Source organism: Diplodia corticola (assembly GCF_001883845.1).
Source record: "Diplodia corticola strain CBS 112549 chromosome Unknown scaffold23, whole genome shotgun sequence".
Classification (NCBI taxonomy): Eukaryota; Fungi; Ascomycota; class Dothideomycetes; order Botryosphaeriales; family Botryosphaeriaceae; genus Diplodia; species Diplodia corticola.
The window spans coordinates 306,943-326,253 of record NW_017971502.1 but is presented as its reverse complement, the minus strand read 5'-3'; the positions used below and the strand labels follow the sequence as shown (position 1 = coordinate 326,253).

General features: G+C 56.1%; 5 protein-coding genes across 5 annotated transcripts; 3 read left to right on the top strand and 2 right to left on the bottom strand.

Moving 5' to 3' along the window:
* Positions 1–613: 613 nt before the first annotated feature.
* On the top strand, positions 614–2,634 carry BKCO1_23000110 (ring finger domain protein; the record flags this gene model as incomplete). The annotated part of the gene is made up of 3 exons (XM_020272916.1): positions 614–730; positions 876–1,387; positions 1,545–2,634. 3 exons carry the CDS (start codon positions 614–616, stop codon positions 2,632–2,634), a joined length of 1,719 nt encoding a protein of 572 aa, XP_020130742.1.
* A 1,169-nt stretch (positions 2,635–3,803) lies between these two features.
* Positions 3,804–6,289, bottom strand: BKCO1_23000109 (dna repair protein rad26; the record flags this gene model as incomplete). Its single annotated transcript, XM_020272914.1, has 4 exons — positions 3,804–4,823; positions 4,874–5,089; positions 5,138–5,746; positions 5,801–6,289. The coding sequence occupies 4 exons, from the start codon at positions 6,287–6,289 to the stop codon at positions 3,804–3,806; spliced, it is 2,334 nt and encodes a 777-aa protein (XP_020130661.1).
* A 463-nt stretch (positions 6,290–6,752) lies between these two features.
* Positions 6,753–8,312, top strand: BKCO1_23000108 (phosphatidate cytidylyltransferase; the record flags this gene model as incomplete). The annotated part of the gene is made up of 5 exons (XM_020272913.1): positions 6,753–6,899; positions 6,948–7,311; positions 7,366–7,712; positions 7,763–8,221; positions 8,274–8,312. The coding sequence occupies 5 exons, from the start codon at positions 6,753–6,755 to the stop codon at positions 8,310–8,312; spliced, it is 1,356 nt and encodes a 451-aa protein (XP_020130660.1).
* Positions 8,313–10,251: 1,939 nt separating this feature from the next.
* Positions 10,252–12,773, top strand: BKCO1_23000107 (alpha-n-arabinofuranosidase a; the record flags this gene model as incomplete). The annotated part of the gene is made up of 6 exons (XM_020272912.1): positions 10,252–10,389; positions 10,439–11,037; positions 11,095–11,171; positions 11,222–11,254; positions 11,307–11,458; positions 11,526–12,773. 6 exons carry the CDS (start codon positions 10,252–10,254, stop codon positions 12,771–12,773), a joined length of 2,247 nt encoding a protein of 748 aa, XP_020130655.1.
* A 1,713-nt stretch (positions 12,774–14,486) lies between these two features.
* BKCO1_23000106 (gpi inositol-deacylase) lies at positions 14,487–18,198 on the bottom strand (the record flags this gene model as incomplete). Its single annotated transcript, XM_020272911.1, has 6 exons — positions 14,487–14,721; positions 14,778–15,004; positions 15,056–15,224; positions 15,283–15,643; positions 15,693–17,565; positions 17,614–18,198. 6 exons carry the CDS (start codon positions 18,196–18,198, stop codon positions 14,487–14,489), a joined length of 3,450 nt encoding a protein of 1,149 aa, XP_020130654.1.
* Positions 18,199–19,311: the final 1,113 nt, after the last annotated feature.

The window sequence follows — 19,311 nt, the reverse complement described above, 5'->3', positions numbered from 1 at the left end:
CGACCACGGCGAATGATGAGTCAAGACAGGCAAAGGCAACGTGTCGCGCGTGTCTTGAATTCTACAACGTGAATGAGTTCGTGGACCCTGGGCCTGCCGACGTGGTGCATGTGCGGCGGCAAAAGCTTGGCAACCGCGTCCCAGCTATCGATTGCGTTTGCAGCAAGCCCGCGCCGCTCTGGCAATCCAGCTCTTCCGCCCTGTGCCTTCTCCGCGCCCTCCTCCGCTTATTCCTAACACGCCTTCTTTCGCTGCTCTTACTGTCTCTTGTACAGCGCCCTCATCTTGTGCCTGTGCCTTCCCGCTCACCTGCCCCCCCGCAACGACCACCCGACCCGGCGTATGACATAGCCTCGCCGGCTGCAATCCGCCGCCAATCCGAGACATCGCGGCCCGCCAGCAGCTACATACTCCAAACCTCAGACTGGCCTTGTGCCGCCGCACACCAGCATTCCTACCTGCGTTGACGACCGTCTGCCATCTCCGCTTTGCGCTCCTCGCTCTTCGTCGCATCTTTTGCCCCGTACAATCCCAAGGCGCTGCTCTTTGTCAGCCTTGCCCGCGCAGGGTACATCGCCACCAGCACGCGAGTCGTGGCTGTGACTTGGTCACCATGAGCACACCCCAGACAAATCGCGAGATGGTCTTCTGCCATCAATGCGAAAACGAGTGGTATCGGGACGAGCATGGCCTGACATGCCCTGACTGTCACTCCGAGTTCACCGAAATCGTGAGTGATCATCTGGAATCTCCCCCATGTTACTCAGCCCATGTACCTCCGCCCATAGGCGCATAACCTGTCGCCGCTTATGCGCAACACCAATCGCTCCAGCCGCATTACCCCCAAAACATTACCTGCTAAGACTACCCTTTAGATCGAACCCGATCACGACCCTCGCGACGACCATCTGGACCCGGAAGACGAATTCGAGGAGGAGGCGAATCCGTTTGCCCTTCACAATCCTTGGAACGCACCGGATCCTGAAGAAGGCGTGCCCGAACCGATTCAGGGAGCCTTCCCGCCAGGAATTCGCCTACAGCGCAACGGTCCCAACAGTTATTCTATTACCGGCACCTGGTCAACGTCTTTCGGAGGTGCTCGTTCACCACTTGAGAACCAAGGCGAGTTCGGCGAGCCCAATGCTTTCGTAAACCCGCTATTCCGTAATTTTGCCAGTATGATGCAAGGAATTGCCGGGGGTCAACCACGGGCAAACCATGGCGAGCAAGAGCACGGTGAGAGTGAGGGACAGCCTGGTTCGTCGGCGAGAGAAGAGACTAGGTCAGGCAGTGGCCCGCATTATACATACACGTCAACTGCAAGACTGTTCCCGCGGGACGCGAACAACCCCGGCCCGCACGTCGAACCTACCGATAGCCTGCATGAGTAAGTTACAGAACCTTGCTTTTTTTATGGGGGGGTATTTCTGGCCTAAACAGCCTTACGCCAGCCGGCATTGCATACTTTAGGAGCAGGCTGACTGCTGGCTTGCCTCTTTCATTTTCGATGACTTACGCCCTTTGATACTGACTTACAACTTTAGGGTAATTGCCGGCATTCTAGGCGGCGGTGCGTTTGGCCCGCCTCCTTTTGCGCAAAACCGTCAACACGGTCCTGGATCCCCCGGTGGCGAGGGTGGTGTGCCCCCGAATCCGCTTGCCACCTTATTTGCATCCCTCCTCAATCCGCAACTTGCCGCACATGGAGATGCCGTGTACAGTCAAGAGGCGCTCGATCGCGTCATCTCTCAACTGATGGAACAAAATGCTACTGGCAACGCTCCGGGACCGGCCTCCGCAGCGGCAATCGCAGCCCTGCCGAAGAAGCGTGTCACTCGCGAAATGGTCGGCGCCGGTGACTCTCCACCCGATTTCCCAGAGAGTGAGCTTCATGGCGAGTGTAGCATATGCATGGACGAGGTTCCGATCGGTGCAGAAGTAACAGAGCTTCCATGCGGTCATTGGTTCCACGGTCAGTGCATCGAGGCATGGCTGGGCGAACACGATACCTGCCCCCACTGTAGGAAAGGTATCGAGAAGAAGGAAAATCAGGACGGACAACAAGGAGGAAACGGACCCAGTGGCGGGGCTGCAGGCTCATCTGGATCTGGATCTGCATTTGGACCCGGAAGCGGCAGCCTTGGCAACAACTCGGGAAACGATAATAACAACGGCGGCGGATCTACGAACAACCCCGATGATCATTTCGTCCCTAACATGCCTGGAGGGCTGTACAGCACATCTTTCTATTCGATGGGCGCACCACGCTCTCAAACGCGTTCACCCTTCGAGTTTCCTCTTTTCGGCATCCCACATGCTGTGACTTTCCCCCAACCGCCCTTCGCCGCCAGCCAGGATTCATCGGGACAGCCGCCAATGCGGGACCACCGCTACAGCCACCGGAATAGCGAGCCCTTTATGCGGATTTGGCAAGGTGCCTTGAACGACCACGACCGGATGATGCACAATGGCGGCGAAAGCACACACGTGATCATCGTACGCCCCCAGCGCCGGAGACACAGCTTCAGCCGGGTGTTCAGCAACGTCGGACATAGCATGACTATGGCAGCAGGCAGTGGCGGTGGAGAGAGGCCAGGCATCGGTGAGCGACTAAGGAGCTTATTCCGCTCCTAAAAAAAATTACCTTTTTCTTCCTAGACTTGAGCAAGTGTGCTGTTCTGACTTTTGGCGCTTTTCTTTCAACACTACTTTAGTGGTGATATAGGGAAGGAGGTGAATAAACCGTGTGAGCGGAAGTGCACGAAGCGGTTCTCTCTGTTTTCTCCACACCCCCAAACATCTATCAGAGGCGCGAGCCATTTTAGCGAGCGTAGTAGCGGCGGCGGCGGAACTGGGATGAGGCTGTTTTTGCGGAGATAGATATGGCTAGCTAGCTTGTTGGCCACTTGGGATTTCACGGCTGCAATTATGATATTATTCCTCGGTCCGGGTTACTTTGAAATTATCCATCTCGATCGTTAGTGAAAGGAAGACTATCTTTCTAGGGAGGGGAGGGACGTATTGAGGTGACTAGAGGAGCGAAAAGCCAAATACGCAAGTGAAGGGGAAAGCTTGGACTGCTCTGGAGGATGGTATGTACATACAAGGTGCTGGGGATATTAAACGGCATTTCGGACCTGTAAAAGAAGCAAGGAAAGGCAGCAGAATCTTTGCTCTTTACATGTGCCATCACGACATTTCCCGCGCAGGTTTCTGTCCACCAATTCTATGCTGGCTCCGTTCTTCCTCGACCCATCTTGAGCGCATGTACAGATATCGAAAGTGAAGACCGTGATGCAACAATGTATCATCCCGTTTCTCTTCTGAATCATGATCTCAATGCACTGCTCTTCTAAGAATCTATTAGAAGCATGCTATCTACGTGGACCATTAATTATTTCCACGCCAAACCTCGTTTAATTTAATGTCGCTTTCGTCTATATACCGTGTGCTATTGAACTCAAACAAACAGAAGAGCGGTATGAATTGCAGCTGGGGGATATTGACCGTGCTATTCAATGCTCTACACGCCCCTTTCCACCGGCACCAACCCCGAAGGACCGATATTTAAATGCGCGCTATATTTGCGATGTCAATGATCGCTATGCCAATGCTCGCCATGCCACCAAATAATGGACATGGAAAAAAAAACCCCCCAAATGGTATCGACAAGGAAAAACAGAGAAAGGAAATGGATGAAAAACAAGACCAACAAACTCCAAAACCAAAATCAGACTCCACTAAACGCACACCTCCGCACACCCCCGACCCGATGCGCGATCCATGACACACACCCTGCCAAATCACATGACTGTCCTCGCCGAACTGAATACCTTCATCAACTCAACCCCTTCCGACGGACTCAGAAACTGGTCGAGCAGCTGATGCGCCATGTCAACAACCTCCTCCTCAATCCCGGCCTCCAGCACCCTCGCGCCGCCAAACCCTCCCGCAGCAGCCGGGCCGCCGTCGTCGCCGTCGTCGATGACGTCGGCGTCGGCGTCCACGTCGACGAACGCGAGGCGGGTCAGCGCGACCAGGTGGGCGTGGCTGGCGCCGTGCACGGCGTGGAGGCGGTCGTGGCGGTCGACCAGGTCGCGCGTGGCGGGGTCGGTGATCAGGATGAAGGCGATGCGCGTGCCGAGGTTGGCGATGCGGCCGAGGGTGGCGGCCAGCGGGGTGCGCGGGGCGGTGGCGTAGAGGGTTGCGACGGCGTCGTTGAGGCAGACGAAGAGGCGGCCCAGGAAGTACTTGTGGGTCGCCAGCGTGGCGGCGGCGGCTGGGGATTGGAGGAAGGCGGAAAAGGTGTGGAGGAGCGTGAGGCGGAAGGACCACAGCGCGGGCTGGGAGGGCACGACGTCCGGGGTCTCGCGGAGGAGGGACGTGAGGTGGTCGGTGGCGGTGATTGCTTTGTTCAGATTGGCGCTGTTGGCTGGTAGGTCTGCTGGATCGTAATCGGGTATGGGGCCGACGCTCGTTGGAGTAATGCTTGTTGCGAGAAGCTGGACGGTGAGCGAGAGGGTGGAGAGGAATGGAGATTTGAACAGAGCTCTGATGAAATCGCGAGAGATGAGAGACCAGAATCGCGTTGTGGCTTCAACATCACGTGCGCAGCTTCGGGATACGGTAAGCATGAGGCAAAGACACTCCTGAAGGTCGATGTGCTGCTTGAGTTCGGGGTTGTCCAACGATGTCCAGACAACGAGGTTGGCCGAAGTCTGTGCTAAAGGCACGATTTCCCCGGCCAAGGATGCCGTCTTCTCAAGCGGCTCAAATGCAAGGACGAATTGCAAGGTGTCGAGAATGAGATGGAGTGGTTCATACTGACAAGATCAGCTCCTGACGTGTAGACAAGGACCGAGACACCACTTACATAGTCCTCTTGTGCACATCGGTCCCATATAGATAGGAGGATTCGACAAAAGTGGAGTGGAAAATCGCTTGATTCGTCATGGTACAAGGATATCCCATCGTAAATGACAGAGGATAACAGACGTCCAGGTAATGATGGAAAAGCAAACCTGGTAAACGCCTCGAAAGTTCTCACGCGCAGACCTGCAGGTCGATGGTTCATGAGTCTTTGGAGAAGCTTCCAAATAAATTAGCAGGAATCAAGTGGTCTGGAGAGGGTTCTTACTTTGAACCTCGCATCGCTCTTGCTAGCGCTCGCAGGAACATCGCGTTCGGCATCCGGCATTATGATAGATTCATCATCCGGTACCTGAGGCTGCTGAGGCTCCGAGAGTGGAAGAGGCTTCGCAGGGCTTGCCTCTATGGCATTGCGCTTTCTTTTTGCGCCTTGTCTAGGAGTACCATTTCTTGACTTGTCCCGCGATTTGCTGGGTGAAACCTCCTTGACACCGCCGTCATCGAACCCGTCCCCGAACTCATGTCTCCGGTTTCGCTTAGGCGTAGTTGCCTGCTGCTTCCCAGAATTGCCGTGGGCGGTACCATCTTTCAGGTTCCGTCGAGACTTTGCCTTGCTGGCTTCTGTCCTTAAGTCGTGCTCCATGAAGCCATATTCGCTCTTCAACCTCTCGGCTTCTCGGGTCAGCACTTTGATTTGAGTCTCGAGAGCGGCGACCTGTTCCTTGTGGGTCCTTTGCATAGATATAATCTCTGCCACATGGACTTTGTCCGCCTTTTCAAGCTTCACGCGCACTAAGGCCGCTTCGCCGGCCCTTTTCAGAGCCTGAGACTCGGCCTCATTCTTTATTTGGTTGACATTGGCGATAGCTTCTACGAGCTGCGGCTGTCAGCAAGCGGACCGCTACGGGTGGGGCGCACGGCTCTGCTATACCTCGTCAATCTTGGCTTTCAATTTTTCCCTGCCGGCATTGGCCAAGTCGTCGGCGGAGAGTAGCGGAGGTACGGAGGACGGCGCAGTGACACCAAGATCATAGTTGCTGTTTCTCGCGTGTCTGTTCAAGCGATGCTTGTAAAAGTGCTCGCGCTGATTGGCGGCCAAGTCCTGAGCGGTCCGTCGCGTGGTGGCTGTCACGGTAGGACTTCCGCCAAAGCGCTGCAACGGGCCGGTGACATTCTCCGCGGGCAATTTGGCGAGAAGGGGCTGGCCGTCCAGCTGGATGGAGTCGGCGTCAGGGAAGTCGTACTCGGACGGCGGCAGAGCTGGCTGTGGCGGGGCTTGGGTGTTCGCATCGGGCGGCGCGTTGGAGTTCCTGCGGTGCTGGGTCGAGGCAAAAGCCTGGGATTCCAGCTCGCAAATCTTGTCGAGGGAGAGGGCATCGAGCTCGTCGGCCGAGCCGAACTCGTCGTCGTCGCCGGCCATGCCATTGACGGGCGCGTGCTTGTCAATTGAGCGTAGTGGCTGCGGCGCGTCGCGGAGATGATGGGCGGCCGGGGTTGCTCAGGCATCCGGGCGGCCTTCACATGTGGGCCTGCCTGCCAGGTGCTTTGCAGCCTTGGCGCGCTCGTTGACGTAGATCAGCAGCCTCCGCAACGCTCCCTCACTCCCTCACCTCGCCATCCGCCCGCACAGCCTACATCGCTCGCCAGAGCACCACGGCCAGCCGCTCGTCGCCCAGACGCGCGCTGAAAATTCACCCGACACCGCCGCTCCCAGTGACCGCGCCGCCCTGCTCCGCGCTCCGCCCAAACGCGAAAACGTTGAGTGCGCCGGCTCCCATTCTGCCTTCCAGCCCCCATCCGACGAGGACACACAGCGTCAGAAGCTTGCGAAAGAGCAGGGGCAAACGCTTGGTTGGTAGCAGCGTCGTGACACCGTCGCAACCATGACGAGGCCGAGGAAGGACGTCAAGTTCCAACACCGCGGCAGCGGCAGCAGCGGCAAGGGCAGGAGAATGTCCATGTCTGAGCTCAGCGAGCCGCACTCCGAGCCCGGCAGCCCTACCAGGAACGGCGCCGTCGCGAAGCCAGAGGTCGGTCCACCGACGTGCGAAAAGAGAACGGCGGCTGACAGGCAACAGGAACCTCCCAAGTCTGAGTACGAGAAGAAGAAGGAAACGTTTATTACCCGCACCATCTGGACGCTGGTCATGATCGCCGTCTTTTTCTGGGCCATGTTCGCCGGGCACATCTACATCATCATCATCGTGACTGCGGTCCAGATCATTTCCTTCAAGGAAGTCATCGCCATTTCCAACGTACCTAGCCGCGCCCGGAGCTTGAGGTTTACGAAGAGCTTGAACTGGTATTTCTTGGGTTCGACAATGTACTTTCTGTACGGAGAAAGTGTCATCTACTACTTCAAGCACATTATTCTCGTCGACAAGATCCTGCTGCCATTTGCTACTCACCACCGCTTCATCAGCTTCATGCTCTACGTCACCGGTAAGCCCGATGCGCGCCCGGCTTCCAAGCCCTACCCACTGACCTTCTTCTCAGGCTTCGTGTTCTTTGTTGGATCGCTGCAGAAGGGACATTACAAATTCCAGTTCACCCAGTTCGCCTGGACTCACATGGCACTGTACCTCATCGTGGTTCAAGCGCACTTTATCATGAACAACATCTTCGAGGGCATGATCTGGTTCTTCCTCCCAGTCTGCTTGGTTGTCACGAACGACATTTTTGCCTACATTTGCGGCATTACGTTCGGGCGCACCCAGCTCATCAAGATCTCGCCCAAAAAGACGGTTGAAGGCTTCCTGGGTGCTTGGATTTTCACCATCCTCTTCGGCGTGCTCCTCACGAACGTCCTGATGCGCTACAAATACTTCATCTGCCCTGTCAATGTAAGTGCACGTCTCCTCGCATCTTTGACACTCGACTCACGGGAGAATAGGATCTCGGAGCAAACGTCTTCACTGGCCTGGAGTGCGACGTTAATCCAGTCTTCATCCCCCACACCTACCGTCTGCCGTTCATCCCTCCGAACTGGACCCACCTCCCCACCAAGGTTACTGTCGCGCCTATGCAGTTCCACATTCTCGTCTTCGCGACCTTTGCTTCCCTTATTGCTCCGTTTGGTGGATTCTTCGCGTCTGGCCTCAAGCGTACTTTCAAGATCAAGGACTTTGGCGACTCGATTCCCGGACACGGTGGCATGACGGATCGCATGGACTGCCAATTCATCATGGGTTTCTTTGCCTTCATGTACTACTCGAGCTTCATCGCCGTGTACAAGGCGAGCGTTGGTGGCGTCATTGAGCAGGCCATCAACGGACTCACTCCGGATCAGCAGATGGAGGTGGTGAAAGGCTTGAGCAAGCATCTCGTGAACCAGGGCGTTATTCCCTCCGCTGTGAGTGACCTGCGAGCCGGCTCACAGACCTAAAACTGATTTGATATTTCAGGTCCTCGCGTATCTCTCCGACGAACTCAAGCAGATATGAACAAGGCTTTGATAAAAGCATCAGTTCTTTCTTCCAACAACATGCATTGATCCCCCCCCCTCGCAAACCGGATACCCGAGGGCTTAATTTCATTGTGCTCTTCAGCAATGGCTATGCGGAGCCCTTTCTGGTGTAATCATAGTTACGTCTTTCCTCTCCTCGTTTGGTGCGCTCGGCTGGCCGAAGATGTTGAAGTTGGGTTGCCCATCTGAGCACACAGTGGCCTTGGGTCACAATACCTCATCTTTCTCCACGTGTCACAGGTGGGGCGTCGCTATGGTCTCGATGTGGCTGCGGAACGTTTGTTTTCTTTTTTCTCAGCGAGGGTGTGTTTACGTGGGGCACGGTCAAGACGTTGGGTCGTTGAACATGGACAGGAATGTTCCAAGGGCGTGAGGGCGCAGGAAAGTTGATGTTTGGTCGGTCTAATAGAAGGCCTGCAGTCTACAGTTGAGCGGATGGATGAGGCGTCGGGATGAGGATGGAAGCTACCACAAGAGAAAGGGCTGTGCCAGACCAATGCAATACCCATCTTTTTTCCCAAGCTTTTCGCAATTCGGAGTGACATAGGGACGAGAAAAGCAGGGTCTGCGCTCGGTGTTTGAGGTGCCCACTGCTCCTTCCTGGAAGGAGCAACGCATTCTTCGTCGGGCCTTCGGCTTCACTTCCAACTTCGCCGCCTCGCACAGACCTGAGCTCACTCCTCATCAAGCTGACTAACCTTCCAGGATCCCTTTGCTACTCTCGCAACGCCGTTCGTGATAGTGCGCAGCGTCATTGGAAGACGGCCGATGGCTTGCAGACGGAACCAACTTTACCACATACAATGCTTCCCTGTCCGCTGTCACAAAACCTTATCTCAACATCCATCCAGACCGTATGCCAACGTCTTCGCCGCCCTCCCGTCTACCTGAGCACCACCAGCCTCTCATCCGGCAGCCTACCCGTCGTCCTGTGACACGGCTGCCGTGCTAAGCCCTGCGCGCCACGGAAACGCCGGGTAGGCAACTCGCAGGACCGACAAGTGGCAATGCTCATCTTCTCCTCCACATCAAACGCCGTGTGAGGACCTGGAATCATTGGCGGCGGGCCGAGAAACTCTTGTGGTGCAGCCATAGGCCAGGCGTCTCGGATCTCCGGAGTGAGCAAAACGAAGAAAGCATCGACTCGAGAGGGCGTTTTCACTCCCCAATATACCCCGCACATGGGCCAAGAGCCGGACACCAAGGAAGAAATGTAGGAGTTTGGTAGCAGAAGAGGAAACAGGCAGAACATGGCAGTGGGGCCGTTGACACTCTGGCAACGGTCAAACGGATTTGGCCATCCTATGCGAGCACCAACGGCAGCCCGTGGGGCCCCGAGCCTCTGCCACTTGTTTGACATTTGTTCCTCTGGGTCAGTCTAAAATGGTCCAAACAGTGACGCACGTCGGCGAATGCGGGGGAGCAACGTTACCCGAGCCAAGCTCCCAAGAACGCCTTCACGTACCGCTCTTCGTCGACCTTGCTGTCCAATCCGACTCTGCGCGACACTGAGCACGTATGCACCTTGTCTTAGCCACAGGCGCCACGGCTGTTTGCTGCGAGCCGCCCTCACTCCACACATGTTGGCCGGTACCTTTCCCCTCACTGCTCCTCCGCCTTCGTACGAGTACTACATCTCCGCGGCGCAGTTGCAGCCGCAGCAGTAAGCCCGAACCTTCCACTGGGCCCGCTATCAGGTCCTCGTGATACACCATGTACCGTGCCATCTTGGCTCGACGCCATGGCTTTTCACCGTCATCACCGGTCTTCGGACTTCAACAAGGCCTTGCCAAAGGCCTTGTACACGTATAAAAGTGCCCGTGGGCACGTATGTTCCTCGACACTTCGCAGCAAAGACTTGCTTTTCAGGGCTTGTCTGAACACCTGCCGCTGTTCCTCGGTCCATCAAGCCCACAATGCATTGGCTCACGTCCCCCCTCACTCGCCTGGCGACAGGCGCCGCTCTCGTCGGGGGTGCATCAGGAATCAACCTGAAGGTGGCCACAAGCGGTGGAAATGCCACCTCTCCGCTTATGTACGGCTTTATGTTCGAGGTGGGGTTTCCTCAAGCATATATACGTACAAATACTCACAGCTCCCCAGGATATCAACCACTCTGGCGACGGTGGTATCTCCGGCCAGCTCTTGCGAAACAATGGCTTTCAAGGCGACGATGATAACACCACTGCCTATGCTCCCATTGGCGACGTTGATCTATCAGTTGACTCCAACAACCCGCTCACAACTGCTATCCAACGCTCTCTTGCAGTGGCAGTGCCGGAAGGCGCAACAGGCGACGTTGGTTTCAGCAACGAAGGCTACTGGGGCATTCTGGTCAACGCTGATCAGTATTTCACCTCTTTCTATGTCAAAGGAGCCTACAGCGGCAGCGTGACCATCAAGCTCGTCGGCAGAGACAGTGGAACCGAGTTCGCCAGCGTTACTCTGGATGTCTCCAGCAACACCAACGATTACACATATTACCAGACTAATTTCGAAAGCCGACAGGCCCCTGACGGTCTGAACCTGTGGACTCTGACTTTTGACGGTGGAAAAACTGCAGGCTCTACTCTGCACTTTGATATCATCACGCTCTATCCCACGACTTTCCACAACAGGCCGAACGGGCTGAAGCCGAACATTGCTAATACGTTGAATGATATGGGGGCCACCTTTTTGCGCTTCCCCGGCGGCAACAACTTGTAAGTGAGATCCGGAGAAATCGAGTCCTCTGAGCCGGACTCTAACAAATCCGCCAGGGAAGGAAATAGTGCGGATAACCGGTGGAAGTGGAACCTGACGATAGGACCACTTGAGGATCGTCCTGGTCGACAGGGTACGTCTTTGACCCACATATATATTAGCATGTGCTGACATCAACCACAGGTGTTTGGGGGTACCCGAACACGGATGCGCTTGGTATGTGATCCTTCATACCATGGCCTGAAGGATTTTGCTGACGCCTTGACAGGCATAGTCGAGTACTTCGAGTGGTGTGAAGACATGAATCTCTCGCCCCTTCTCGCCGTCTGGGCTGGATTTTCGCTCAACTCTGGCGGAGACACGCCCATCACCGGCGATGCCCTGAATCCCTATGTCGACGACGTCCTGAACGAATTAGAGGTATGCACCCCCCTCGACCCATAAACCCCCCTTTCCCCCTTGCTGACCGACGTGACCCGGTTGGCAGTTCGTCCTCGGTGACTCATCCACGACCTACGGCGCCCTCCGCGCCTCCCTCGGTCACTCTGATCCCTTCCCGCTCCAGCATGTCGAAATCGGGAACGAGCCCAACCTTGGGGGCGGCTGTGAATCTTACGCTACCGACCGCTTTCCTCGCTTCTACAACGCCATAAGCGCCGCCTACCCCTCCCTCACCATCATTGCCGGAACTGACGACCTGACCTGCTTGCCCTCGCCCGTCCCAGCCGGTGTTGTCCTGGACTACCACAACTACGGCGCGTCCCCGGAACTCGTCGCCAACTTCTCTCAATTCGACCACTACGACCGTAGCAACCCACTCCTCATCGGCGAGTTCTCGGCATACGCCTCGCAGGCCAACGACAACGACGAGGAAGACCCCAATGACAATGCGTACCGCAACGTTTACCCGTACATGGGCGGCAGCGTCGCCGAGGCCGTGTACATGCTGGGCTGTGAGCGTAACGCCGACCTCATCCGCATGTCCGCCTACGCTCCGCTCCTACAGCTCTTCAACAGCACGCAGTGGACCCCCGACCTCGTCGGTTTCACGCAGGACCCTGACGGCATCGTGCGTAGCACCAGTTTCTTTGTCCAACAGATGTTCGCTCAGCACTGGGGCAGCACCACCCGTGCCATCGACTCGGATACCGGCTTCGGTCCCGTGTATTGGGGCGCGTCGGCGAATGAAGGCAACGGGGAGACGTACGTGAAGCTGGCCAACTACGGCAATGACTCGCAGAGCGTTAGCATCAACGTGGCGGGTGCTTCGGCCGGTACGCTAATCATCCTGAGCGCGCCCGAGTCGACCCAGAACAGTGTTGAGGTCGGTGAAATCGTCAAGCCCGTCATCAGCACCCCGGACCTTTCCGACGGCACCTTCACAATCCAACTGCCGGCTTGGGGCGTGGCGGTGCTGGTGGCGTCGGGGTCGTCGTCATCATCGGGTGATACGACTATAACTGGAGCGTCTGCGGAGACAACGTCTACTGCGACAAACACAGCAATCGCGACGGTGACAACACAGTCGACTGTGGTGACGGACGGGACCGAGGTCGTTCAGACGATCACGAGCACTGTGGCCACAGTGTGGGAGACGACGACGGTGCTGCCGGCAGGTGTGGTTACTACCGCTGAGTTCAAGGGCAGAGGGTATCAGAACCGAAAGGGCTCGGACGGTGAGCGGGGAAGCGGCAGACACTCTTGGCCATCGTCCCACGGATCTGTCTGGATTTGAAACTGATTGTCTGCGTCATTTAGCAAAGTAATGCTTTAGCGCAGCGAGCACACACCCTGGCATTCTGGTACATACATAAAAAAATGCATACGTCTTTTCACATACTTCGGAGTTGTGCTTCCGTCGTACGATTGCTAGTGCCGAGGCTGTGCTTTGTTTACACAGAGAGGTTGCTGCAAACTTGGTTCACCACCGGGACCTTGTTGGTGCCTCTGACGCGCGAAAGTAGTGTACCTTTTATGCGAGCGTATCATTGGTCATGCTTGTTTAGCTTGTGTTCAAGCTTCTTCGGAGAAGTCGCGTTCGGAAAGTGGGGGAATTTTTCTCGGTCATGTGAAAAGGCATCCGTCTGCAGCCCGTTTCGAAGACGCCCCCACTTCTGTAGTAGGTAGGACGGAAAGAGGGGGGAGGTAAACAGAGAGAAAGAGAGAGCTCACATCACTTACCTATCGAACTTGCTCGTGCTCACAGATGATGGTTGCGGTCTTTCCTCGCTGTGGTAGTGACCAACAAGGTCTGTTCATTAGTACATTACCGACCGCCTACAATAGATGGGGCTTCAACTTGAAAGCCATAAGTCTCAACGCGCACCTCATCCCCACTCATTATTACATCCGTCGTCCAGTAGTTACTCTCGTCCAACATTCCCCCCCTCTCCTTCGGCCAGAGCGGAACCAAAAACACACAGCGCCGCCCCCCTTCCTTCATAGTAGGCACATGTGTTCGAGGAAAAACAAAAAAAAAAAAAACAGGAGGAAGAGTAAGAAGTGACGCACATGCAACGTCTCACCCCTCCCTCCCTTCCTTCCCAGTTCCATTCACAACACGCAAGCCCCTGTTCAGCCGAGCCCTGTAACCCGTATACACAAAGCCCATTTCGTCCCCGGAAGAGAGAAGAGCACCTTGCTCTCCCCCCCAAGGCCATGGCTATGAAGCCAAGCCAAAACAAACCTACCATGGTTTCTCTTTTCCAAAGCACCATCCGCAGCAAGGTGAAAGCGGCAAATGTTCAACGAAGGGGGACAGAAAAAAAAAAGAGCGAAAAAAAAAGACGCGAGAACGAAGAGTAGTACCTAGTCAGCGCACAGACAGGATCGAAGACCCAAGAAAAGCAGACCACCTCAACAAAGAGGTCATCCGTTTTGTGAAATGATACTCTTCTACTACTTCTGTCTTTCTTTCTCTTTCTCTCTCACTCTCTCTTTTCGCGTTGCTCTCGTCCCTTGTGCGTCGACGACAGCCCCTCCCCGTTCAACCAAATCCCTTTATCATCCAGCAGTTCCAAAAAGGCCAGAGAGAAAAACAAAGGGCCAGCGAAAAGAACCAACCACCCAAAAAGTTTTAAATCCCTGTTTCGAGCTGGGATGATCATCTGTCATCCCATCCAAAACTACCGAAGGGAAAAGGAACAGGAACACACCAAAACCCAAAAGACCTCCCTTTCTTTCCAGACTTAACCCGCTTTCTTCTTCTCCAAGCCAACATCAAGAGCATAGGAGAAAGGAAAACCTAGAAGCAGGAGGAGAAATTAAAAGCCCCCCTGGTAGAACGATGCTAATATAGTACCATCGTAGAAAAGAAAATAAGGTAAAAAAAAAAAAAAAAAGGAAACTCGTAGCACTTCTATTCCCACATGAACTTGGATTCCAAAAGCACGCTTGAAGTTGCGGATTGAAGAGGAAAAAGACAAAACCCGTTGGATTGGGCAAAAAATTAGGGTCTCTTCTTGAGAAAGCCTCCGCCCGCTCCCACCTCCCTAGGCCGGGTATCGAATCGGTGGCTCAGATTACGCGAGACGGTGATGAGGGATGTCGAGGAGAGATGAATAACCACTAGCCAGGCGCAGAGGATGTTGGCGATGTGGTGGAGAAGATAGGCGTAGGTGACGCCGTAGATGGCGGCATAGCCAGCGAGGCTAAAGAGGAGGATATTGGTGAAGTAGCGGAACCTATGTTTATCGACATTAGAGCTGCGCAAAATCATCCGAAACAGCAACACACGCACCTGTTCGTCACTCTAGGCACCATTCGACCGGTACTCAGAGTCTCGACCAAGAGGATGAAAGGCATGATGGAGAGGATGTTGTGGTGCGAGGAGAACGGTGTCAACCAGTGGACGGCCAGGTTGCGGACCCAGACGACCAGGACGGGGATGTTGATTGGTAGGATCCAGATCATTAGCACTAAGATAGTTTGGCAGTAATTAAAGAAGTTGTAGTTGGCTTCGGAGTGCTGTAGCAGGTCAGTGCTCCCGTTCGCCATCAGCCCGTAGAATAGACTTACTGTCTCCCTCGCAATCCTGAGGGATCTCGTCGTCGTTGCAATGTGAACAACGCAGAGAACCATGTAGGCGAAGTGGTATGGGATGGCAGTCGAAACCATCAAAAGCAGGACGCCTGTGGTGATTACACGCTGCTTTGTCGAACTGACCGCAAACGCCGTAGGAGACCGCCTGGATCGTTGTCAGCCTTGCTGCTTCTATATCCGTGCGTGCATAGACCATTTCGTACCTTCCCTCATCGCACCGAAGCGCAGGTCTCACCCAAGTGTAAATCAATCCAAAGACATGAAGGATGATGAGAGTAACGTAATTGATCGCAACGCAGACGCCGGTGCACATCAGGCCGAACAGGGGAACAAGAAACCAGAAAAAGGTGTCCTGTGAGCCGAGCAAAAGGTCGTTCTTGGTGAAGTCTGATGGGGTTTCAGTAGCATTGCCATTGCGGGACAGGAACCAATGCGAACCATGGGATGACGAAGACTGACTGGCGCTTGCGAGAGACAAGCCGCAGAATGTAAGAGCAAGGAAGAGCACGGGAATCGACGAGCAAAGACATTGGTTCATGCTTTCCGCAAAACTCATGAATATGCCTGGAAAGTCTGTCAGTGGAGCTTCCATTTCAGGATTTATCGACCATACCTGTTTCGTCGTAGACCTTGAACTGCTTCCTCAGGACCAAAGATACGGCCACCAGAGGCAAGGTTGCAAAAACCGTCCGGTACCGCATCCAAAGTTTACCCAGGCTGCCGAAAAAGTCGACGCTCAAGTCAACCTTGACCGATGCCTCGCACGTGGGGTCAGTCCAAAGCTGGAGGGAGAGGCCGTTGAGATCGCTCATGGATTTCTCCCGCTTAAACGGCGGAGGCATATACGGTGCAACTCCGTGCAGGTTGATGTCGGCTTCCTTGGCATTGACGTAAAACTTCGATTCGTAAACTTCCTGGATATACTGCCGCAACAGCGGGGCGAAAAGCTGTCCGTCATGGCCACAGCCCTTGGAATTTGAATCGATCTTCAGCTTGTAAGCTAACAGGCTTGAATGGAGGGCCGGGACCTTAATGTCCACGACCATTGGTCGCTTTTCGGGCAATTTCACATGGAGTCCGTTGGACAACAGCTTGCGAAGTCCCATCTTAGGCTGGATGAGCGCCTGTGACCGCGCGGTGAATTCTGCCAAGACCCAGCCATTGGTGTGTTCGACCGCTTTGTCCACAACAGCCACGAATTGGTGATCAGCAAGATCTTCCAAGTCGTATTGAAGGTACGAGAAAGGCTGTGCTTTGTCGAAAGGAAACTGGGAGGCCTTCGTCGACGCGGGGAGTGATATCACGTCGCTCGCAGCGTTCTTGCACGCCAAGCGAGTAGATCCAGAACTGTCTCCGGAAAGATCCATGTCCATGGAGAATATCGCAGCCGACTGTCCTGCCTGCAACGGGAAAACGCTGCAAAATAGCACCTCAAGCTTTCCGTTGTCGCCGGTTGCGTCGATTTTCTGGTCCGTCATGAGGGTGAATTTCCTCCCCTCCGGAGCACCCTGGGGAGGGACGGGAAGAAGATAGGCCTTGGGCTTCCGTTGTTGTCCGAATGATCGCAGAGTCAAACGCTCGCCCTGGGAAATGATCGAGTTGGAGTTGTCCTCCAGCGTCAAAAGCGTCCTGGGTTCCTTGTGCGGTAGAGTTTTTTCGGCAATGTCCTCCAGCCCAGTCAAAAAGAACTTCTTAAAGCTGCGCATTCTTTCTGCTCGCGGAACCGTCTGCGTGGGGCGCGAAACATCAACGACATCATACAGAGAGCGGATGACGCTCTTCCGGAACTGATCGCACCACGTAATCGCCAAGTGATCCATTCCCGTCCACACATGTGGAATCGCCGCCGTGAACACCGTGAATCCATGCGTCTCCGGGACCAGTGAAGAAATGCTGGCGTAGTCTGAAGGGACCACAGTGTCCAATCCTCCACCGGCAATGGAAATGAGTGTGACGTGCCACAGCGGGTTGTCATTGGCCCAACGCTGCGAGTATGCCTGGCGCCAGTAATCATTGATGGTCTTGTAGGTGGTAACGATATCTGAATCGAACGAAACCGGAGGCCTGGCATGCGGAGCGGATAATGTCAAAATAGTGTTGACGGAGTTTGCCTGATAGTTCGGCATTGTGAGCATCGTCCGTGCAACGATTCCGCCCATGGAGTGTCCAACGATAATAACCGAACTCGGGTCCGGAAAGTCAGAGCTCCGCATCGACCGCGCCGGATTGTGGTACAACGAGAGAATGTAGGCCACAGCATCGTTCAAGTACTCAGCCTGATCCAGAAGGGTCTGTCCATGGAATGCCGTGATGTCCTCGTTGAAGTCGACCGAGAAGAAGTCCAATGCTCTTTTTCCGTCCGCGAGGGCGTCGGGGTCGTTCTGGATGTGGTCGTGGTAGTAGTAGGCTGCCTCTGCCGCCAGGGACCGGACCTGCTTGTAGCTGCCCGCATTGCCGGGGATGAAAAGGACGGGCACACCTTTGACCTACGACTTGTCAGCTTCAACTTGGCCTTGCACCGCAAGCGCGCCTACCCTGGTGTCTTCGTCGATGCCTCCTTCCCTGTACATGTACAACGAGTATTTGCTGGCGAAGCGAGTGTGCTCGGTGTCAAAGTCCTCATACTTGACGAAGGCAGCCCACATGCGAGACATATCGCAGCCCTTGGGGTCCAATTGGCGCGTGAAAAACGACTGGACAATGCCGAAGAGGACGACGAAGGCGGCGGCGGTGACGGCGAAGGTCAAGGTGGAGATGGACCACGGATTCCGCCATCGCGAGCGGCGGCGGGCGTAGCCTTCGTTCATGTCGTCGGGTATTATGTCCTTATCCAGCATCTTGCGCTGGAGGTCTCGTTCGGGGACGGGGGCGGTGTGGGCTTCGGACCAGGCGCGCGACTTTGTCAGAGATGCGCGGGCAACAGTCTCATTATTCCGGCGGCGCTCCTTGGCAACGCCGTCGGTGGAGGTGCGAGGCGTGTAGGTGGTCAGGTCGTCGAGGCGCTTATCGTCATGCTCGGGCGGCGAGCGCGACGCAGGAGCTGGCGGAGCTGGGGCGTCCGGGATGGCGCTGCTGTCGTCGTCCTCGTCGGTCGCGGAGCCAGATGACCGTCTCCTCATTTAAGCCAGCGCGTCTGCAGCTCACGGCGGTGGTGTCGCGGTGATCGCCCGGGGAGCCAAGAGGGACGGGCGCGCTCAGCAGCAGCGTGAGGACTGGGACCGGATGCGGCTTGTGGGTGACTCGCTCGCGGCGGAGGGGATTCTGGGGAAAACGAGTGACAGCACTCTGGCGCGGCCAGTCTCCGGGGCAGCAGACGGTCGGAGGGTCGCTCGTGGGACTGGGTCGCGGCCGGCGGTGGAGGAGGTCTGTTCGTGCCTTCTGAGCAGCGAGCGCCTAGGGACGGCCCAGCTGCGGTGCTTGCGGGAGCGGTGCCCCGTGCGATGGGAAATGCGCGCGACAAGCTTGACACGCGGTGAGGAAGCCAATCGCTGCGCGGCCAGACGTCCTGACGACTCTGCCTGCCCGTCAAGCGCAGCTCAAGGACTGGCGCGGCTTTAGCCCGGGTCGCGCGGCTCCCTCAAGGCTCGTTTCAGCGCTGCCCGCCCGATGCAGAGGCGCTCCTTTTCCGCCCGCAAACAGCCTGCCTGCCCGCCCGCCCGCCCGCCTGCCTGCAGCGCTGCAGCTCCAGCTCCCGCACTGGCTTCACGCTTGGCTCTGGCAGCCTGCTGCTCCCCACGCCCGCCATTGCCGCACCGCGCGAGCCTCTGCCGCCACGAGAGCCACACGCCATCCAAATTAGACCGGCAGCCGGCGCCCCAATCTCCGAGCATCTCGAGCCGCCCAAGCTGGCCCCAGCCCCGTACCGTTCTTGTCATGACTACTATTGCGCGCGCGGCCACCCCAGCAAAACCCGCAGAGGCCATCTGAATATTTTCGCGCCGGCCCACCGCCCGCCGCCCCTGCGCGCCAGCCGGTCAGCCGTAGGGGGGGGGGGGATGGACAGGCTCGCCGTCGCGCACCAAGCCTGCACGGCACGACGGATGGGGGTAGTCAGACGCCCGCTGCCCGTGTGACACAGCGAGGCCAATCTGCGTGGTACTGCGTCACCCACCTGTTGCAGGACGGAGCACACATCACAGCAGCACCCTCACACCCTCGGCCGCTGAACGCCTGGGTGCCACCAGCGCTGTCGCGTCATCGCAGCCCGTCTCGCAAAACTGGAGTTGCACCGC